This window comes from Helicoverpa armigera, chromosome 1 (assembly GCF_030705265.1).
Source record: "Helicoverpa armigera isolate CAAS_96S chromosome 1, ASM3070526v1, whole genome shotgun sequence".
NCBI classification, from domain to species: domain Eukaryota; kingdom Metazoa; phylum Arthropoda; class Insecta; order Lepidoptera; family Noctuidae; genus Helicoverpa; species Helicoverpa armigera.
Window position 1 is genome coordinate 8889804 of NC_087120.1, and position 21122 is coordinate 8910925.

At 39.6% G+C, this 21122-nt stretch overlaps 1 protein-coding gene across 2 annotated transcripts in view; it reads right to left on the bottom strand.

The window, feature by feature from the left end:
• Positions 1 to 21122, bottom strand: part of LOC110381848 (glutamate receptor 1) — a 139069-nt gene that overhangs the window by 50417 nt on the left and 67530 nt on the right. For both annotated transcript variants that reach the window (XM_049837397.2, XM_021342265.3), the window contains exon 2: positions 13791 to 13940. In XM_049837397.2, the coding sequence (XP_049693354.2) occupies positions 13791 to 13940 (150 nt within the window). The remainder of the gene's footprint in view (positions 1 to 13790; positions 13941 to 21122) is intronic.

The window sequence follows — 21122 nt, forward strand, 5'->3', positions numbered from 1 at the left end:
CTAGACACACGGCAGTGTGTCCGCCAAGTTCGAGCAAAAAAAGCGACACACCGGCCGTGGGTTATATTACACGAACCATTTCGGGCCAAATTCGACCCCCCTATAACTCAAAATCTATTTTATTTACGCATATCAAATTTCTAGTATCTGTTGAGACCCCCTCACTTATCTAAAATACAAAATTTCATTAATATACCTATTGTAGGTCTTGAGATATTGACGTCAGAAAATCGCTATTTTTACTATACACTCACTGACTGACTGATTCACTGACTCACTCATCAAAAACCTAGACCACTTCCAATGGTCGTATTGACTTGAAATTTGGCATGGAGGTAGGTCTTTATATCAAGGTAAAGGGAAAAATCTGAAAATGGCCAAGTGTGAGTCGGTTTCAAAATAATGAAGGTGTAAAATACTCAGTGTAAATTTATACCCCTAAGGAACTAAAACGAACTAAATTTAGCTATATTTATATAATATATCTTCGAATGGTCGTACCGATCTGAAATTCGTTACAAAGGTTTGTATTTAGTCAAAGTAAAAATCTGAAAACGGCCAAGTGTGAGTCACTTTCGAAAATAACGAATGTGTAACTTTGATCCACGAACATAATTTAATAATAACATGTCATGTCAGTCAGTTGGTAAATCTAGTCCATTTAGTTAATCTAGTTCATTTCATTGTAAGAAGCATAGTGCATATTAAAAAACCGGCCAAGTGCGAGTCGGACTCGTGCACGAAGGGTTCCGTAAATTACAGTTAAATCAACCTATCTCAAAAACTATAAGAGATACTTTGATCAAACCAAAAATCGTTGAAAGAGTTAATTAGCATGCATCACCTCTATTTTTTTTAGAATTTTATACCCCGTAGTTATAAAAATAGAGGGGGGGGGACATACTTTTTACGACTTTGAGAGCTGATATCTCAAAAACCGTTCACTTTAAGAAAAATGTTTTTTAGAAAACTTTATATCATTTTAAAAGACCTTTCCATTGATACCCCACACGGGTATGTACATCGAAAAAAAAAATTTCATCCCTCAGTTACATGTATGGGGGGCCCCACCCCCAATTCTTTTTTTTACTATTTAGTGTCATATTTTTGTAGCGGTTCATACAACACATATTCCCATCAAATTTCATCACTGTAGTACTTATAGTTTCCGAGTAAATCGGCTGTGACAGACGGACAGACGGACAGACGGACAGACGGACATGACGAAACTATAAGGGTTCCGTTTTTGCCATTTTGGCTACGGAACCCTAAAAATCTGAAAGATAGTATAAATGAGACATTTCCTTAACTAACTTAATCATAAGAAAAAAATAAAATAAACAACCTTACAAAAATAAATGAAATCCCACCCAAAACAAAAATGTGAAAGACTGCCAAGTTCGATAATATGGAAATCCTTCGCCTGTAAAAGAAGTGAGATCTGAATAAGTACCAAGTTCCATACACATACCTCAGTTAAAAATAGTTACTTTTTAATAATGTTACTTGGCAAGTTTTAATAGAAAATTAAATACTTGATTCATTGCGTTTAGTAGGTTTATAACAAGGTGTGTGAAAACTTGCCAAGGAACATCATTAAAAAGTAACTATTTTTAACTGACGTATGTGTATGGAACTTGGTACTTATTCAGATCTCACTTCTTTTACAGGCGAAGGATTTCCATATTATCGAACTTGGCAGTCTTTCACATTTTTGTTTTGGGTGGGATCCTACTTACACTATCTGATATTCATGTCGACACTGTTCATGCAATTTGAGAACATCATTTTAAATTCTGAGAACTTCAATATTGATGGAGCTTATAAATAATGTTTTAAAGAAAGTTGACTTTAAGAATGTGACGTTTATGTTGTCGGTAAAGTAGGTTGAAATTATCAGGTTCAATTTTAAATGTAACGAGTTGTGTTTTGAAAAACGATTGTGCAAGTTACAGGTGGTAATATGCCTAGGTCGGTTCAGGTCACGTACACGTCGTATAAGTGGTAACTGATGTAGTCAAATTCAGGTGTTTTTATCTAGAATCAACCACTAATTGCTAAGTCCTAACTATTGCCATGCCATTTTCATATATGTCAGTTTTTTGTTCAATCATCAGTGGTTTGAACCATATTATGCAAACAATATTTCCTTGTATGAAATTAAAATTAATGAATAAAGGAGCAGAAGTTAATTGGAATTGGGAGAGTCCATAATTATTTTCCCGATGTATAGCTCAAAAGTAGCAAAGTTATACTTTGAACTCACCTTTTGTATAAATGATACAACGTTATTCATAGTTTTTAAATAATATGTGGGAATGAGTCAAACTTCAAAAGTGAATCGCACGCTTGAGAGCAGCTAAATACAAGAGGAATGAGGTCACATAGTTAACCTTTTCAAATAGGAAATTAATGCCAAATGGCGGCCAATTCCAACGTACTATAGCACTGCGACATGAAATAAGGTTTTGTCAGTGAAAACTTTCCCTTAGTGAGGGTTTAATTATAATAGTTCCGTTGAGTAATTACTCGTTTCCGCACACTATGATGACGTCCAAAGGGTTTATCGTATTAATAAAGCAGTAAGCAGTTGCTAAATATTTTTCTTAACTCTCTTCTCAGCTCCACATTTTTGAAAAGGTACTCTTAACTAATTACTGTCTTACCACAAAAACTTTTAAACGTCAGTTTAAGACTTGTCTAAAAAAAATCCGATTATGACGTTGAAATAAGGTCCACTTTGCAGCCAAACTTTTTTTAGACAAGTGTTTGAAACATGTTTAAGTTTTTGTAGTACCTAAGACCATTAATGTCTAGTGTGAAAGTAAGACAAAAAGCAGTGTACAATTATATTTCCGCTAGGTTATGGTGGTTATGTATGTATGCCTGTATAACAGAAAATAATTAAATTTCAACAATCGTTATGTACAAATGTGCAAAGTGTGAATTAGTGGGACTAGAATTTACTGCTTTAAACACTATTTTGTTCCCATATTTATGGAATAGTTTTTCTAAACTTTTCAAAAGACTGATCAAGGTACGATTATGACGAAGATACCTAAGACCTAAATCATACCAAGTATACCTTATCGCTAAATTTAAAACAATAAGTTGATGAAAAAATTCGAGCTTATAATGTCAAGGTCTATTTTTTCATTTCAAACAGGCCTTCGAAACATCACTAGTTGCCCGGTTCTAAAGAGTAGGTCTTATGGAGAAGAACCGGCAAAAAACTCCATAGACACTCTTTTCAATATCTTGACATAAAATAATATCCATAACATAACACTCCCTCTGAACTCACTCTTTCTTATGGCATAAGTATCTTTAATTCTTAAAAAAATAAGTAATGTATGGAGGCACTATTTTTTTACTGCTTCTGCGCTTCAATTGTATGCTTTTAAATATATGAAATCAAATGCAATAAAAGTTACTTAAGTAAAAAACAGTTCCATGGACGCTTGTGATTATTATTACTTCTATTTTAATGCTTCGCTTTTTATCTAACTAAAATTTGCAATTTGGGATACTGAGTATTGCGTAATATCTTTGTATTTTTTAAGGAGTAATCCATGTACGCCAAAAATTATTATGGACGCAGCAGGGTAGATATAGGAACGTAAGAGACGCCGATTCACGCAACTACCACATAAACATCTTTAGGGGCTTTGAGATGAGAAAGGCACGTCTAATATCAATATTGATTAATTCATGATATGGACTTCGCCTCTTTGTCTTCATACTCGAAAACAAAGACTTGTTGATCAAAGCCGATGTGGACGTATGACTAAGGCTGTATGGACAATCCATTCATCTCGTCTCAGTTGAATGATTCGATGCCATTCGGTGATATGCTATTGACGGAAACCGTCCTGGATGAAGATTCAAATTTTGACAGATGTTTGATTGAGCATTCGAGAATCCGAGCTATATCTTTAGTATACCAAAGTATTAGAATTGCTTCTGATACGTTCCCTAGTGTAACCGCATCAGTAGCTCAATTGATTAGTAGCAGGGTGGCTCCAATTCCCGTATACTATATACGAAGATGATGTATACTATACATCATCGAATGCCCCCCCCCTTAATGTACAAGGGTAACTCCACGCGGTAACTCTTTCGAACAATCCCGCAGCCCCGACAGGCCTTTGCCCTGCTAAACCCCGCTGGGGTTTGCTGACGTCTCTTTGAGGGACGCGTGGAAAAACGCGCGTCGCCGACACGAGTCTGTTGTCTATACGATGAACCACCCGAACTTACCGCCTACAGACCCACGTCTACGATGGCCAGGAGTCATCTCGCGACACCTTTTTTTTTTTTTTTAGCGACGTAAAAAATCATCAAATGACCCCTCCCGCTGTGGGTTAGCAGCGGTGAGGGAGTGTCAGACTCTTACTTACTGACTAAAAGCCGTCGTGTTCCGTCGTAGGCCTTCTTATGTGCTAGGGCCGCGGTACCTCTTTCGAACAACCCGCAGCCCCGGCAGGCCTTGGCCCTGCTGGGCCCCGCTGGGGTTGCTGACATCTCTTTGAGGAGCGCGTGGAACAACGCGCGCCGCCGACACGGGTATGTTGTCTAAATACAGACATGAGCGATGAGCCACCCGAACTCACCGCCCACAGACCCACGCCTACGGTGGCCGGGAGTCGTCTCGCGACACCCGGCGCCCGTGGTGTCTACCTGCTCCAGCGCGGCGGCCGGGATGAGAGGTGCGAACTTGATGTCGCTCCGCCGTCTCCTTCTCGAGTATGACCGCTAACCAGAAGGAGGCGACGGCATTCCATTCCCTCTCGCCCCGGACCAAGGCCGGACGCGCTCTCCGCCATAGCTTGCGCATCGAATGTCCTGCGCAGTTGGCTGGTCGCCTTGTATGAGATCAGCCGAATAGGTCGTTCAACAATCAAATAAGTCTTCATTATGAGTAGCTCATATTTAGAATACTAATCTCTATATTAAAGTCATCTTCAAAAGATAAGTTATAAAATCAAACACCAAACAGACGTCGGCTACTTAAATCTGCTACGATACTTTGATGTAAAAGATGCGAAGATTAATTTTATGAGTATCGTAACAATGGGTAGGATCTTGGAGGCACCCTCCGTATTGTGAGGAGGTGGCAGCAGCATTGTGACACGCCACCCATCTGCGCCGTTTTATATTGTGCGGACGCGTGCCGTAAACATTCTTGCTGACCCGAATAACTGTACCCGGCTATAGCACTACTTCCCCAATAGCTATGCATTGCACACGGCATTCCTTTTCGCACCATTAGTTGAATTTCCAATGAAAACTACCTTCCGATCGCGCTTGAGTCTAGAAATGATTTCGTTTTATAGACACCTGTCGCGACAATTTCAATAGCTGTGGTGATGGGTCTGATGTCATGATGGGACACCAATGGTGATGATGGGTCTTGTTTTTATCTTCTATTTCAAAGCTTAAACACTCGTTTTTCTATCCAATTAATCCGATCATCTTCCTTGTTCTGTTTTCTTTAAATATGCGTGGGTGGTGAATCGTGTACTGGCAATTTGATTACCTACGTGATGTCATCTTTCTTTAGTTGGTGAAATCTCCACTGTCTAGTCTGCCTTGAACTGCAGTTCCTGATCCACCAGACCTTCCACGGAAGTAATTGTTCATTCCGACGATTACATTTATGCGGGTAAGGTCGTCAGGCTAATTAAACAACACTTAAATATAAGAAGAATGCGAGTTAAACTGTGAGCAACGGATTAGAAAATTATTAAAATTTTAAACTTTGAGCAGATTAAGTAAATTCTTAAACAATTAAAGTTTTGTTAAAGAAAATGAGACCAAAAACAATAATACAAAATTAAAATACAGTATCAAAGTTTTTAAGTAATCTTCTCATTCCTTGAGTTCGTTGGAAAGACGTAGAGCAGCTGGTAACCTCCGTTATTAGCAAAACATTAAAGGTGTTTTAGAAATGTTTTTGTTATAACTGTTTATTATTGTCATTGTTTCTAATTAAGGTCAGCAGAGGGTAAAAGTGTCAAATGTTTGGTTGAGTTGTTTTGTTTTAAAAACAATGGACAGTCTAATAGGGTCGGGTGGGCTTATTTTGTTTTTGGAGATTCTTCTTCTGGAATGACAAAGGTGACATCTATTTAAAATGACGGTGGATGTCAGCCCTGTTACTTCTCATAAGAAGTAGGTATTAACCAGATTTTATTAATTTTCAATAATCTGTTCAAAGCTGTGCATCTACACGGTGCGAGTGTACTGTGCAGATGCACTTTGCACACAAGCACAAGCTACTTAGCTTGTGCAGACTCGCGCCTGGTCTAAAGCAAAATACCCACCCGCGTGCTCTTGTCATTTGCGCATGTTAACTTGCTCCAGCTACATGCACCGTGTAAATACACCTTTACTAACGCAATCATTCAACATAAACATAATTCTTTGTTATTTTTTTGAAAATAATAAAATGACTCTGTCAGTTATTTCTCTGAGTAAGCGATCATTAAGGCAACAATGTTCCCAGTCGAAGGCTCGAAAAAGAAACTTTTTTCCGGGGCTCAAAGATTCAAAGTCTCTCTCTTTTAGGCAGTATTTATTCAGGTGGCCTCAGCAGGCAGATAAAAAGAGGCGGGACTGCGTTAGGACGCCTTTCTACAAAGAGTCATTGGGGTTATTATTGCGCAAGAGCGACAGTGATGCAGCTATACGGACTAAAACTACCCTCTCCTTCCCGCAACGAAACAACGATAGCTCTAACACTTCATAGTACGGTCCCTGATCAAAACACGTCTGAGACTAATGACGACGACGCGAATTTTTATGGCAGTTTCCGTTCTTCAGGGACTACTATTTGTTCACAGATATCCGCTGAATTTTCAGTGCAAAGGCCGCTATAAAAAGTTTAAACGGCTTAACTGCGTAGCAGGCCGAGGCGATTTTATGAGATCAGCTTTCCCTTTTCTAATGTTATTAAAATACGAACAAAACACTTCTTTTGTTAATAAGCATTGTAAGTTGTTTGAAAACTTTTTGATTTTAAATCGCTTACCTTTAGAGTATAAACACATAACAATATTAAGATTTATTTTGGGAATACCAATGCATTCATTGTAAAACATCCGTGTACTTCATAAAGGTGACCACGTACTTATTTGTTACTGTATTTCACTTGCAAAAGCGACACAACATTAAAATGAATGTTTATTTAGTTCTAGCTGCACACCTTGAACAACACTTACATTAAAGGAAAACAACTCTGGGAAATGTGTAGCTCGTTTACGAAAATTCTAAAATTTACTTGTAGTGTATTCAATGCAAAGGTTTATTGTAACCGAGAAGGTTGTCCCTATTAGAATCTGACAATGGGCCACATGCAATGATAAGCTTTCCGATAAAAGAGGTATACAAGGTGTTGATTTGCATTTGTGCCATACTTCAGAAGGAGGACATAAAATATGTAAATAATCGATTGGAATTACAGTAGACGAGAAATAGATAATATGCACTGCTTTTTCTGTCATTGTAATGTCGTAGTATTTCAGAAGGAATCCAATTTTATGAATGAAATTTATGAATAATCGTTGCGTATGCTTTTTGTTTGCGTTTGTCTGAGGAAATAGTACGATTTTAAGGCCAGTAACACACGCGCCAAGTTTAAGTATACGGCTTGATGACACTGATGACAAAAAAAATTACGTACCAATTTTTTTGTTGATTTGGATCGAGAATTATTAGCATAATTACGTCCTTGAATATGGCAGGGATGCAAATCAACAGCTTGTAGAGTTAGTACATCCTTAAATTAGACTTCACGAAAGAATCAGTATGCTGAACGTAGAAAGTACATCTTCACAAAAATCTATACTATAATATTATAAACAGGAAAACTTTGTTTGTTTGGTTGTAATGAATGACTCAAAAACTTCTGGGCGTTTTTTTAAATTCTTTCACCATTCGAAAGCTACATTATCCACGAGTAACATAGACTATATTTTATCCCGGTAAGGGCAGTAGTTACCACGGGACGCGGGTAAAACCGCGGGAAAACGGCTAGTATCTTATAAAGTAACTTTATAAAAAGCTTTTAAGTAGTTCAAATTGTTCTACTTTTACCTTCACTAGGATAAACAAATGACGATTCAATAGGGTGACAACAATCACTATAAGCTGGTAACTCGGAAATGCTTGTTAAAACTACTGGTGTGATGGTGTAACTGTAACTATTTATGGTTTCCGATGATTCGATTCCTATGAAGTTTTAAATTCATTTCCTGTTTTCTTTCTCACCCATCATGAATTCGGTTGAGTTTATCTATCCGTAATCACGATTATCCGACTCAACTTAAAACGAACAAAAAATACACAGTGCATCTGCCATTTGGTTTCAAATATAACTTACTATACAAAGTTCTACCTATACCTATTTAAAAGAGGTTTTTTTCATAGTAAATAATGAAAATTATATCATATCGTTAAACTGGGTTGAGGAGGTCAGATAGGCAGTCGCTTCTTGTAAAGCACTGGTACTCAGCTGAATCCGGTTAGACTGGAAGCCGACCCCAACATGATTGGGAAAAGGCTCGGAGGAGGATATCATATCGTTAAAAGCACTTAACGTTAAAAATACGTTGTGTTCAGGGCACTTGCGTTAAAAGCCTCCACTCTATTTAGGGAGCTAAACAGCAGTGCAGGTATGCATTTTTACTATAGCGCTGTAATTCACCCGACCGCCGAAGCAGGACTATAAGCAGTTCTTTAGTCAAGCTATAAAATCAGCATAATATTTTGTAATTTTAGGTACGTAGATTCTGGCAAGTTGCCAGATTCAATTTAATCTTTGTACTGCGCGTTCCGTTGTGGTCATTTCTCCCGTAGCTCGCTGCCCCGCTCCGTGCCCACAACTCCCCGATCTACTCATGGAATTAAATTCTTATCGTGTGCACTTCGCTGAATATCTTCCAAGTTTACAGCACCATAATGAATTAATAAATCCCGAACGCACTTTGCAATTTCACAGGATACGCATGAAATGTGCCTGTCACAACTTTTTTCATTAGGTTTTTATGACTGAAGCCGTAATTGTGCCCCAAAATTAGATTCCACATAATGTAAAGGTAATTTATTGGCTAGGAATTCAGTATCAAATGAGGGAAAAACAATATTGCAGTTATCTTCTATTTAAGCCATAAGGGTTACCATGAGCTTGATACAATTTTTGTTATACCCTATGCGGCCTGTGCGAGATTTGTATTTGTATGTTTAGCAATCCTTTTGTAAAATCTCTCGTGATCTTATTGTAAAAATCTATTCATTTATTAGTAATACTGTCGGGTTACGTCTATATGTTATAGGCAATGTGTATGATCCGGCATTGTTTAGAATGCCTAGGCATTGTATACATGGGAAATGTATAGAATGCCTGCATTAAACACATTGCCTATAACATATACAATGTGTGGTATTAGATTAATAGCTCTTATTAATGTCTTACAATATTTGCAAAACAAAATTATATCCGTAATAGAACTGCGACGCGCTTCCAATGAAGGGCGTGTAGTAATTTGCCACTGAAACTTGGGCGCGCAATCCCAATTTCCCCAAAGTAAGTACGCGATAATTTGACAACTTCAAAGTATCATTTAGACACTCATGTCATGTAACAGATGCTGCTAGTGGTAAATAAATCAGAACCCGCCTAAAACCTTGAGTGACTCGCTCGTTAAGGCTTGCCGTACACAAGTGTGCGGAACTAAGTTGGCCCAAACTAACTCGGGCTATTAGTTTCCAGTGCCATGCAAGACATAATAAACAGATCGTAGAACATTTCATTTTCTAAACTTTAGTAATTATGGCAAAGGTAACCCTTGTCTTACATAGCATGCCCGTTGAAAACTGTTGTAAATGCCTACCAAAAAGTGTAGGTATTTTAATCTTCAGCCAACCCCTTAGGTCTCGAGTTTTACAAAAACTTTTATCAAATTGTGTTGCTAAGAAACGACCCGAATTGTGATCTATTGGAGTGTTTTGGCTGTTGATTTTGTATCCATTTTGAAGAGAAAACTTCTTTAGCGGCGTTGTGCACTTTTTGTCATAGAGAAACTGTTAAACTCGCGACAAGACGTAAGACGTGAAGGCCGTAAGACGTTCGTAGATCGTTCGACAATTACTTTTTTATGTTAAAATAATTGGAATAGTTCTGAATTATTCTATTCTTAATGAAAGTACAAAGATAAATATACGATAACGCAATAAATTCAATATTTTACCACATAATTAATACTACTTTTATTGAAAGATTGATCCCTAACCATTCTAAAATATCTAAGATGCATAACGTTAGTATTCAAGTTTTCATTTCTGTCGGCACTCCCGGAGTACAACCCGTTGTTTTTATTTATCATCACCAACAAATAGCACATAGATTTAAGTTTTACTTTTTTGTTAGAATTGCGAATCAAAACACCTAAATTGATATCTACCTACACTGAATTATTATCTCATACTTTTATCGACCCAGGTAATATGCTGAATTAGATATTCATCCGGGTACAATTAATGTGGATGATGGAACGACTTGACGCAGTTAAATGACTTGACTTTTTCTGTAATTTACCTTGTCAACATGATAATAACTTGATATATTAACTTAATATTAACCTAATCAAACTACCTTTCAGGGAAACATTTGTGGGACGCCACCCTTGGAAAATATTAATTTACTCAGAACTCTCGAGCGATTTTCTGAGGCCTATACATTAAGCTCGCGGCTTGAGCCCGTGCTAAGCGCTATACTCAGTAGGAACATGCAATAGCTTTCAAGCAGGATTTAATGATAGAAATAAAGACGAAAAAAGCTGAAGACAAACCTCTATTCCAAGATTTGTCTTCAGCACCGAGCTTTATGGTGGTCGACTTAAAAAAATGTATACGTTATCTCGAATCTATAACAACTTTAGCAAATTAAACTGAGCGGAGAGCTTGACTTTCATGGAAATACTAATAATGCTATATTGTACAATGATTGTCAAGGTGTGTGGTACCTTATTACTACCTATTTATTATTTAGAGGTAAAAATATAGGTAAAGCTAGGTGATAAGTGACGGTGAAATAACTGAAAGGACTAACTACTGGAATGTTAATAAATTTGTAACTTCTAAGTAATATTATTATTTTTAGCCTATAATGTCCCCACTGCTAGGCAAAGGCCTCCCCATCTTGCTTCCACACTTCTCGATGTTTCGACCGAATACAATACGCGTCTACAATAAGCGTCTAGATTGTCACGCCATCTCTTCCGGCCAACCCTGCCTTGCCTTGTAATAACTAAACAAAAATTATTTTTATTGGAATTTACTTTTATATTAATATTCCTCTATCATACTTTTGTTATGTTTGATCAACGTGATATAAATGTGAGTATCGTTACAATTTACGAAATTAAATTAAAAACTACGTTGAAAATTTAGAGGTCACATAATTTTTTAGATCTTTATCATTCACGACGCACATTGTACATACTTTGTCCCAAAAATAATGTATGCGCATAATTTTGAACAGGTATCTTCTTAACACTTTATTAAGGAACCATTTTCACTAGCTCCTCCCTCGGCTACATTATTCAACTGAAGTTATTTATCTTGATATTATTTTACAATATACATGAAATTCAACCCCACAGTTTGAAATCGCAGTTCATTTATTTTCAGTTTAAACAAAATAGAATTGAACCTGTTGGATCACTATCTTTTAGAGAGCCAAAGTCTAGTTTGCCTTTGACATTTGTTGTACAAACGGGTTGTTTTGAAAATTCACGCGGCACCGCTCAAAAGTGTTTTGATCAGCCCCGCGTGACGAAGCGAAATAAAAAGAGAGGAAGGTCTTGCATTCAAATGAGAGTTCTGTGTCAAGGAGAACACCGCAAAATACAAACTTAATTTTCTTGACCTCGCTACAGGTGAAACATACTCTGTTTATCTGTGTATTTTCCGTTGACTGTTAGGTACACGGATAAAATATTTTGCTTTCTACAAGTTTGTTTATGGTCCAGTTAAATTTTTAGTTATATTTGAAATGGCTTACGCTTTGCTAAGTTGTCTTGCGATTACTGTAAAATAGCTGGGAAAGATTCAGAGGAATAGGTATGGCATTAAATTGTTAAACACTGACATTCTGCAAACATTACTTTATTTGATTACGGTTACAAAGTAAATCTAAGAGATAGGTAGAGGCAGCAGCACTCAGCTGAGTGTAGAAAACATTTCTGTATTATTAGTTATAACGAGTATTGACGGTTCTCGCAGTTGTTTTGAACTAACTTTGGAAACTTTATGAAGTCTAGTGAAAGAAAAGTGGTTTTATACGAAATATTCAATTACTGCACTCCCAAACTTTGAATGGCTTTTATATGGGTTTTCGTTCATTAGCAGCTAATGTTATGATTTTCTAAGAATTTGGGCTTTTTCGTAGGTATATGTCAGGATGTAGGTATATAATAAGGCAAACAATGGTTTAATATCACTATAAAGCAGCGCGATCAATTGCAGTATTGTGTAATGTACTTTCTCTTTTGTAAACATGTGGGAAATATACTAATTATATAGATCAAAAACTCCATATTTGTTGCTGATGGCATCTGATATTGCCACAAAAGCAACATGTTGGCCAAAAAAGATAGTATTTTACACACATTTTGTGTTATTTGTGAAAAATGTAGTAGGTAATTTGTTTGCTAGAAAAGTTTTGCATATGATACTTTTTGATGCTCTTGGCAAAAGCCCGAGTTGTAGTGCATTTATCAATTATGACAGAAAAGTTAGCAGAACTTTTAATAGTCGAATATTAAGCTATAGTTGTTTTTTAGATGTTTTCTGTGTAAAGATGTAAGAACACGTATATTTATGTCTAGGTAGATTCTACATATTAGTAGGTATCCTGTAAGTCTTACAACCGAACTTAATTAGGTAATTGCGATTGAGTAAAACGCCTGTGGCGACTTTTATCATCATCATCATCATCCTCCGAGCCTTTTCCCAAACTATGTTGGGGTCGGCTTCCAGTCTAACCGGATTCAGCTGAGTACCAGTGCTTTACAAGAAGCGACTGCCTATCTGACCTCCTCAACCCAGTTGCCCGGGCAACCCGATACCCCTTGATTAGACTGGTGTCAGACTTACTGGCTTCTGACTACCCGTAACGACTGCCAAGGATGTTCAATGACAGCCAGGACCTACAGTTTAACGTGCCATCCGAAACACAGTCATTTGGTGGCGACTTTTATATCTTCTATAATATAAAAATGAATCGCAAAATGTGTTGGTAAGCGCATAACTCAACAACGCCTGGACCAATTTGGCTAATTCTTTTTTTGTTGTGTTTGTTATTGCCAGGAGAAGGTTCTTATGAAAAAAAAATAGGGTAAAGTAGAGAAGTCAGTTGACGGGAGCGAAGCCGCGGGCAAAAGCTAGTTTGATATAAAATTGCTTTCAGTATAGTTAGGTATGTATGTAATTGGTTTATTTTTAATGTTCCTTCGATTTAAATAAAAACATGTTTCCTATACGTAGACAATACAATTTAAAGGATACTTCGTGTTTAGTACGAAGATCAAAATTTAAATGCTCCTGTTAATGGAATAACCACTTGTGCGATTGACAAATTGACTGGATTTTCCCGCTTTCTTGATTTACAAATACCGTTCTAAGGTGACAACTATTGTCATTTATAAGCTATTTCATATTTTGAGACCCAGCTGCTTAAGTTGTGCAGTTACAGTTTCTTACTTAAATATTAACTTAACGATACTTACTGAGTCTGGACAACTTGAAGGCATCGGCAGTATTGATGATATCGACGTACAGTTGAAAATCTAGGCTCGACTTATTTGCGTTTGAGTGTTGCAACATCGCAAATTTAAATGCATTTTGAATCTCTTCAGTGTTCTGATCAAAAACCACTCCTGAAACAAGAAAAAAAAAACATTTTAATTATCACATACTGTACGAGTATTTCCATACGGGCAAAAATAGGTCCATCTCCCGAGCCCTTTTCTCAACTATGTTGAGGTCTTCTTCCGGTCTACGTAACTGGATGCAGCTGACTGCCAGCTTTTTACATGGAGCCACTGCCTATCTGACCTCCTCAACCCAGTTCCCCGGGCAACCCAATAACCCATGGTTAGACCGGTGTCAGACGTCCTGGCTTCTGATTACCCGTAACGACTGCCAAGGATGCTCAATTCGTACCTAAGCAATTATAAGGAGTAATACGACTAACGTTCTGTTTAACAAAGATTGTTAACTAGACGCGTTTTGAGTCATTTTAAGGGATATTGAGTATCGAATAAGTGAACCTAATACGAACATACCTATTTCAATTCACACCTGAGGTCCTAAGATTACCACAATTAACGGGACAAACGCGGTAGGTATTGTAAAACAGATAATTAAAATATTCATATGTGTTGTTTCAGTTACAATGATGGTAGGTTATGAGCCTACCATCCTACCAACCTACCTACATGATGTATGTTATCATCAAATTCAAAAAGTCGTAAATGCAAGAAAATCAACCGGGTTGACATATAGTTTTTCTTGTATGATGTGATCCTGGTGAATAAGAGAAGAGCAAAAAATGCCGTTCTTTATAAGTAATATTACAAAGCCATCCCCTCTGATTACGTTATTTTCATGTCAGCGGTTTTAAAATAAATTAAATGAGTAAAGCTTGTTCAACATAATTAGAGATAATGACAAATTCAAATTCAGCGCCGGCATTATAATGACGCTATAATTTAAGAGCAGTATAATAGACGCATAATGGTTGGGAATGCCAATGATTAAATAAAACCTTTAGTCGTTCATTGGTTTATGAATATGACTAGAGTGTGCGGCCGGCGTTCGCAATTTATTGTTTTGCAAGCATACGCGGGTATAGTATTCCGGTATGAAATTTATAGCTTTAGTCTGGCTGGAGAAAAATATGGATTTATTGGTCGAGCTTTGCAACAAATCGTTATTGCTTTCAGGGATCCGTTATTCCATACTCGATAAAATGTAAACCTTCGATTGGCTTATCGAGATGAATATACATTTATAAGTATTTCATGCGCTACTTAGTTTGGTACTTATAATGCTTCTTTGTGTAAACTGCTGTATTAAAAACAGAATTATTTTAACTACGAGTAGGTACATATTCAGGACTTGCGCTTACGTAAAGGAACAAACATTAGAGTGTTGTCATAAAAAAAATATGAAAAATTTAAAGATTAAATGGGTTTAAGATACCAAAACCTAATAAGGTAAACGTACCAATAGTCGTCGGATTTCGGAAATCACTGACTTTGAAGCGCTACTGTGTGTTAAATATTCAATAGAAAATGAAAATTTTTGCATGACGTGATAGAGTATTTATTCATTATTCTAAGTAACTAATGTTTTTTAAATAATTTTGATGGGTTTATATACTTATTAAGGCAAAAGTAAAAAAAGGGCGATTTGTACCAATAGTCGTCTGATTTGTACGGATACTCGTCAAATTATCCCAGTACTCGTCAACTTTTAATGCTAATGTAAACTCTCTGCTCTTGAACATAAGGTTCAAGTTATGTACATTTTTTTGTGCTTGAATTTGTTAAGCATACTTGTGCTTTTGAAACATTAGGTAGGTAGATAGATAAAAAACCAAATTCCTATTTAGAATAGCCCCAAAGGAAGTGGACGTGGCAAAGCCCCGATACTATGACTAAAAATGAGATTGACTTCATCATGACGAACAAGAAGCACATATTCAGAGACGTCTCCGTGATCAATAGGTTTAATACCGGGAGCGATCACCGACTTGTCCGAGGCTCTCTGAATATCAACTTCAAGGCTGAACGTTTCCGTCTGATGAAGGCCAGGCTCCGACCAACACTGCTCCAAACCATGACAGGATCTGAAACGTTCCAGTCAAATTTGGAGAACCGATTTGCCGCCGTGGAAACCACAACAGACGTTAACCAGAACCACGAATATGTGGTTCGGATCCTCAGGGAGGAAGGTTCGAGATTCTGTAACATGCAGCGTAAGGGCAAGAAATCAAAGCTTTCGGAAGAGACATTAGGGCTTATGAAGAAACGACGTGAAAACCCGCCTGTCACTTCGTCAGCTCAGCGGGCTCTAAACCAAGAGATCAACAAGCACGTACGACGCGACCTCCGGTGCTCCAATACTCTGGACATTGAAAGAGCAATTGAGATGAATCGGGGGTCAAAGGTGTTCGTACAATCTCTTGGAAGAAGCCACTTGACGAAGCTGACCACAACAAGTGGAGAAGTCGTTTCTTCGGTGCCGGCAGTCCTTTCGGAAGTGGAAAATTTCTATGGCCGGTTATACGCATCGCATGCATCTCGACCTGATCCCGGAAATGAGGATTCTAGAGCCACATTAACACGCCATTTCACCGAAGACCTGGCAGACGTCAGCAGTGGCGAAATCGAGATCGCTCTGAGACAGCTCAAAAATGGAAAAGCCCCTGGCGAGGATGGCATTACAACAGAGCTTTTAAAAGCAGGAGGCAAGCCCGTACTGGGGGAGCTCCAGAAGCTTTTTAATGCCGTCCTCTTTGAAGGGAGAACTCCAGAGGCGTGGAGTAGGAGTGTTGTCGTCCTGTTCTTCAAAGGGAGACAAAACCCAGTTGAAGAACTATCGACCCATTTCCCTCCTAAGCCACGTATATAAGCTGTTCTCAAGAGTGATCACGAACCGACTTGCGCGAAGACTCGACGAATTCCAACCACCGGAGCAGGCTGGGTTTCGGAGCGGATACGGCACCATAGACCACATCCACACAGTGCGGCAGATTATACAGAAGACCGAAGAGTATAATCAGCCCCTGTGTCTAGCATTTGTGGACTATGAGAAGGCCTTTGACTCGGTTGAAATCTGGTCTGTTCTGGAGTCCCTGCAGCGTTGTCAAGTAGATTGGCGATACATCCAAGTGATGAGATGTCTCTACAAAGCCGCTACAATGTCCGTCCAAGTACAGAATCAGCAAACAAGGCCCATACCGTTGCATCGAGGAGTGAGACAAGGGATGTTATTTCCCCGAAACTGTTCACTAATGCAATGGAGGATATGTTCAAGACGCTGAACTGGAAAGGACGCGGCATCAACATCAATGGCGAACACATCTCTCACTTGAGATTTGCTGACGATATCGTCATCATGGCGGAAACGCTGCAGGACCTACAACAGATGCTGAACGACTTGGCTGAATCTTCTCTACGCATCGGCCTACGGATGAACTTGGACAAAACCAAGGTCATGTTCAATGAACATGTTCTACCGGAACCGATTGCGATACACGGCGCCGTTCTCGAAGTTGTTCGGAAATATGTATACCTCGGGCAGACATTGCAGTTAGGTAGAAACAACTTTGAGGACGAGGTGAATAGAAGAATTCAGTTGGGTTGGGCTGCATTTGGGAAGCTACGTCGAGTCCTAACATCGTCGATCCCACAGTGCCTAAAGACAAAAGTCTTCAATCAGTGCGTCCTACCTGTCATGACCTACGGAGCCGAAACGTGGACACTGACGGTACGGCTGGTCCACAAGTTTAAAGTCGCTCAGCGGGCTATGGAAAGAGCTATGCTCGGCGTTTCTCTGAGGGATCGCATCAGAAATGAGGTAATCCGTCAGAGAACCAAGGTCATCGACATAGCCTACCGAATCAGCAAGCTGAAGTGGCAGTGGGCTGGCCATATTAGCCGAAGAACCGATAACCGTTGGGGTAAACGAGTTCTAGAGTGGAGACCACGCCTCGGCAAACGTAGTGTAGGACGTCCTCAGGCACGGTGGAGTGATGACTTGCGCAAGACGGCTGGCAGGAGCTGGATGCGAGAAGCCGAAAATAGATCTCAGTGGCGTGCACTTGGAGAGGCCTATGTCCAGCAGTGGACTGCGATAGGCTGATGATGATTTAGAATAGCAGGTCATAATCTGTTAGAAGAGCAGGTATTCAATAAAACAGATACATGGTTGCATTTTAATTTATATTCCTATCTATCAAACGCTTGGAATCACAAAACCAGTCTATAAAATATCTATACTAATATTATAAAGCTGAAGAGTTTGTTTGTTTGTTTGAACGCGCTAATCTCAGGAACCACTGGTCCGATTTGAAAAATTCTTTCAGTGTTAAATAGCCCATTTATCGAGGAAGGGTTTAGGCTACTTTTTATCCCGGTACGGGAAGTAGTTCCCACGGGATGCGGGTGAAACCGCTGGCAGAAGCTAGTATGTTACATTTCTTAGTCATAATAACGATGCAGTCATGTGCATATGTAGCACGAGTAAAATAATTACTTTTAAAATATTTAAATTGTAAAATAAAATAATTAGTAATCACAAAAAATAAAAACCACATTAATTTATATAGCTCCGCGAAATATATGTAGGTAAGGTTGTTATTCATCAAAACTTCTGAACTGCTTAGCGCATGCTAAGTACCATTTGCAAAAATCTCTATAGACAGTTTAAACTGTCTACTGTCTTAAAGGTATCCATCAAAAAATAAAATATGATTAGGTACAACTAACCGTTCAAACCCAATAATAATAATATCTAATAAGCCCCACAGGGCATCTCAGGTGGATGACGGGGAGTAGCGACCCCGCGGGGCTATATATCCGAGTGCTCCGGGGAGAGTATACTGTCCCCCATCTCCGGCCTGCCGGAGTGAAGGTCTCCCGCCTCTTGGCTTGCCTTCATTGGCCGACCAGAGTGGAGTCGCTAGAGCAGGGTTAGCAGCCCGCTCGGAGGGTAGGTGCTTCGTGGTAAGTGGTGAGTGGGCCGGTGATGCTGGACCCACAAGGAGCGTTTAAAGTCCGTCGAGGTATCCCCACCCTTCAGCCGCTCATGTACCTGTTGCCCTCTTGTTGCGATTTAGCAACTGATTCCCGGGGGCCCAGTAAGTGAGGTAGCGAGTCTCCACCTGCCATTTTAACATGTATTTTATACATTGTCATCGGCAGGTGCCATAGTTCCTCATCATCATCATCCTCCGAGCCTTTTTTCCCAACTATGTTGGGGTCGGCTTCCAGTCTAACCGGATTCAGCCGAGTACCAGTACTTTACAAGAAGCGACTGCCCATCTGACCTCCTCAACCCAGTTACCCAGGCAACCCAATACCCCTTGGTTAGACTGGTGTGAGACTTACTGGCTTTTGACTACCCGTAACGACTGCCAAGGATGTACAAGGATAGCCGGGACCGACAGTTTAACGTGCCATCCGAAACACAGTCATTGGTGTCATTGCATTATATACTTAGAAAGTACATACAAACTTAGAAAAGTTGCGTTGGTACTTCCCTGACCTTTTTTTTTTTAACGACGTAAAAAATCATCAAATGACCCCTCCCGCTGTGGGTTAGCAGCGGTGAGGGAGTGTCAGACTCTTACTGACTAAAAGCCGTCGTGTTCCGTCGTAGGCCTTATGTGCTAGGGCCGCGGTACCTCTTTCGAACAACCCGCAGCCCCGGCAGGCCTTGGCCCTGCTGGGCCCCTCTGGGGTTGCTGACATCTCTTTGAGGAGCGCGTGGAACAACGCGCGCCGCCGACACGGGTCTGTTGTCTAAAAACAGACATGAGCGATGAGCCACCCGAACTCACCGCCCACAGACCCACGCCTACGGTGGCCGGGAGTCGTCTCGCGACACCCGGCGCCCGTGGTGTCTACCTGCTCCAGCGCGGCGGCCGGGATGAGAGGTGCGAACTCTCTGACGTTCCGCCGCCTCCTTCTCGAGCATGACTGCTTCGCAGAAGGAGGCGACGGCATCCCATTCCCTTTCGCCCCGGACCATGGCTTGAACCAGGGCCGGACGCGAGAGGTCGCCGCCGCCCACAGCCTCGACGAGGACCCGGTGGTGCCCTTCCCACGCAGGGCACTCCTGGACTGTGTGGTCCACCGTGTCCTCGGGGCTATCCGCACAGTGGTGACACCCGGGCGCCTCCTCACGACCGATTCGATGCAGATACCTCCCGAAACAACCGTGTCCGGTGAGGACCTGCGTCATGCGGTACGTGAGGGCGCCGTGACTCCTCCCGAGCCACTCCTCAAAGAGGGGACTTACCGCCACTATGGTGGCGTGCCCTACTTCCCTGACCTGGAATCGAACCCGCGCCCTCATACTTGAGAGGTTGATTCTTGGCCCACCAGGCCACCACGACTTTTTTTCCAGGTGCCATAGTTCCTACAGTTTCCTATATCCTACTCCACTAACATCCCTCCCAACGCAATAGCTAAGTAGTTTTCATCCACAGTTAGCAATAGAATAGCACAAACCGGGGATTGTCCTTGGGTACATTTCTATAGTGTATACAGGGATAATCGTCGGTTTTGTGTCACCATTTCATCAAAGTTATCTCAAAAGAGCGTTTTTCATTTTTTTGCTGCATCTGATGTTGTGTGTGGGCCCTTGATTTACAGCTTTTATGACTTTTAAAAGGCCCTCTTGCTTGTAGTTTCTTTCAGTCATGATCTGCTTACTTAAGATTACTCTTTACCCATCAATATCGAATACGACAAGCAAAGAAGTGACAGCGATGGAAGCTATGTCATCTTAGTTTTAAAACTGATTTTAATATTTTTTGCGTCAAAACTAGTTGAATGACATAATTTTTATACAGGCGCTATTAAGGCACATTAGGAAGACGCGGTACAATACGCGTGACGAAATGCAGTTATTTCGAACAAAAAGCATAGTGTAAGAACAGTCATTTTTTCAAAAAAATTGTAATCCAAGCGTAGTAGAAACAAAGGCTAGTGCTTTACCTACCTACTACCTACTTGTACCCAAAGCGGTAGATCGAATCGAATCGAATGGCGGCCAATATGTTCCTGAAAAAACACTTGTAGTAAGTGCATACTTATAGAAAACAGGGGATTTAACCATTAAGAAACATATGAATTGAATCGAATAACATGACTGTGTACGTGCATCTAGAACCAGCAGAGTAAAATTTACCCCTAAGAAAAAGCTTAAAAGAAACGCAGTTTTATGAACAAATGTAGTCTAAACCTTAAATATGTTTGTTCTAGACAGTTATCAATTTTGTAAAAGTCTCGATATTAGCTATTTATTCGCATTTTGTACTGTAA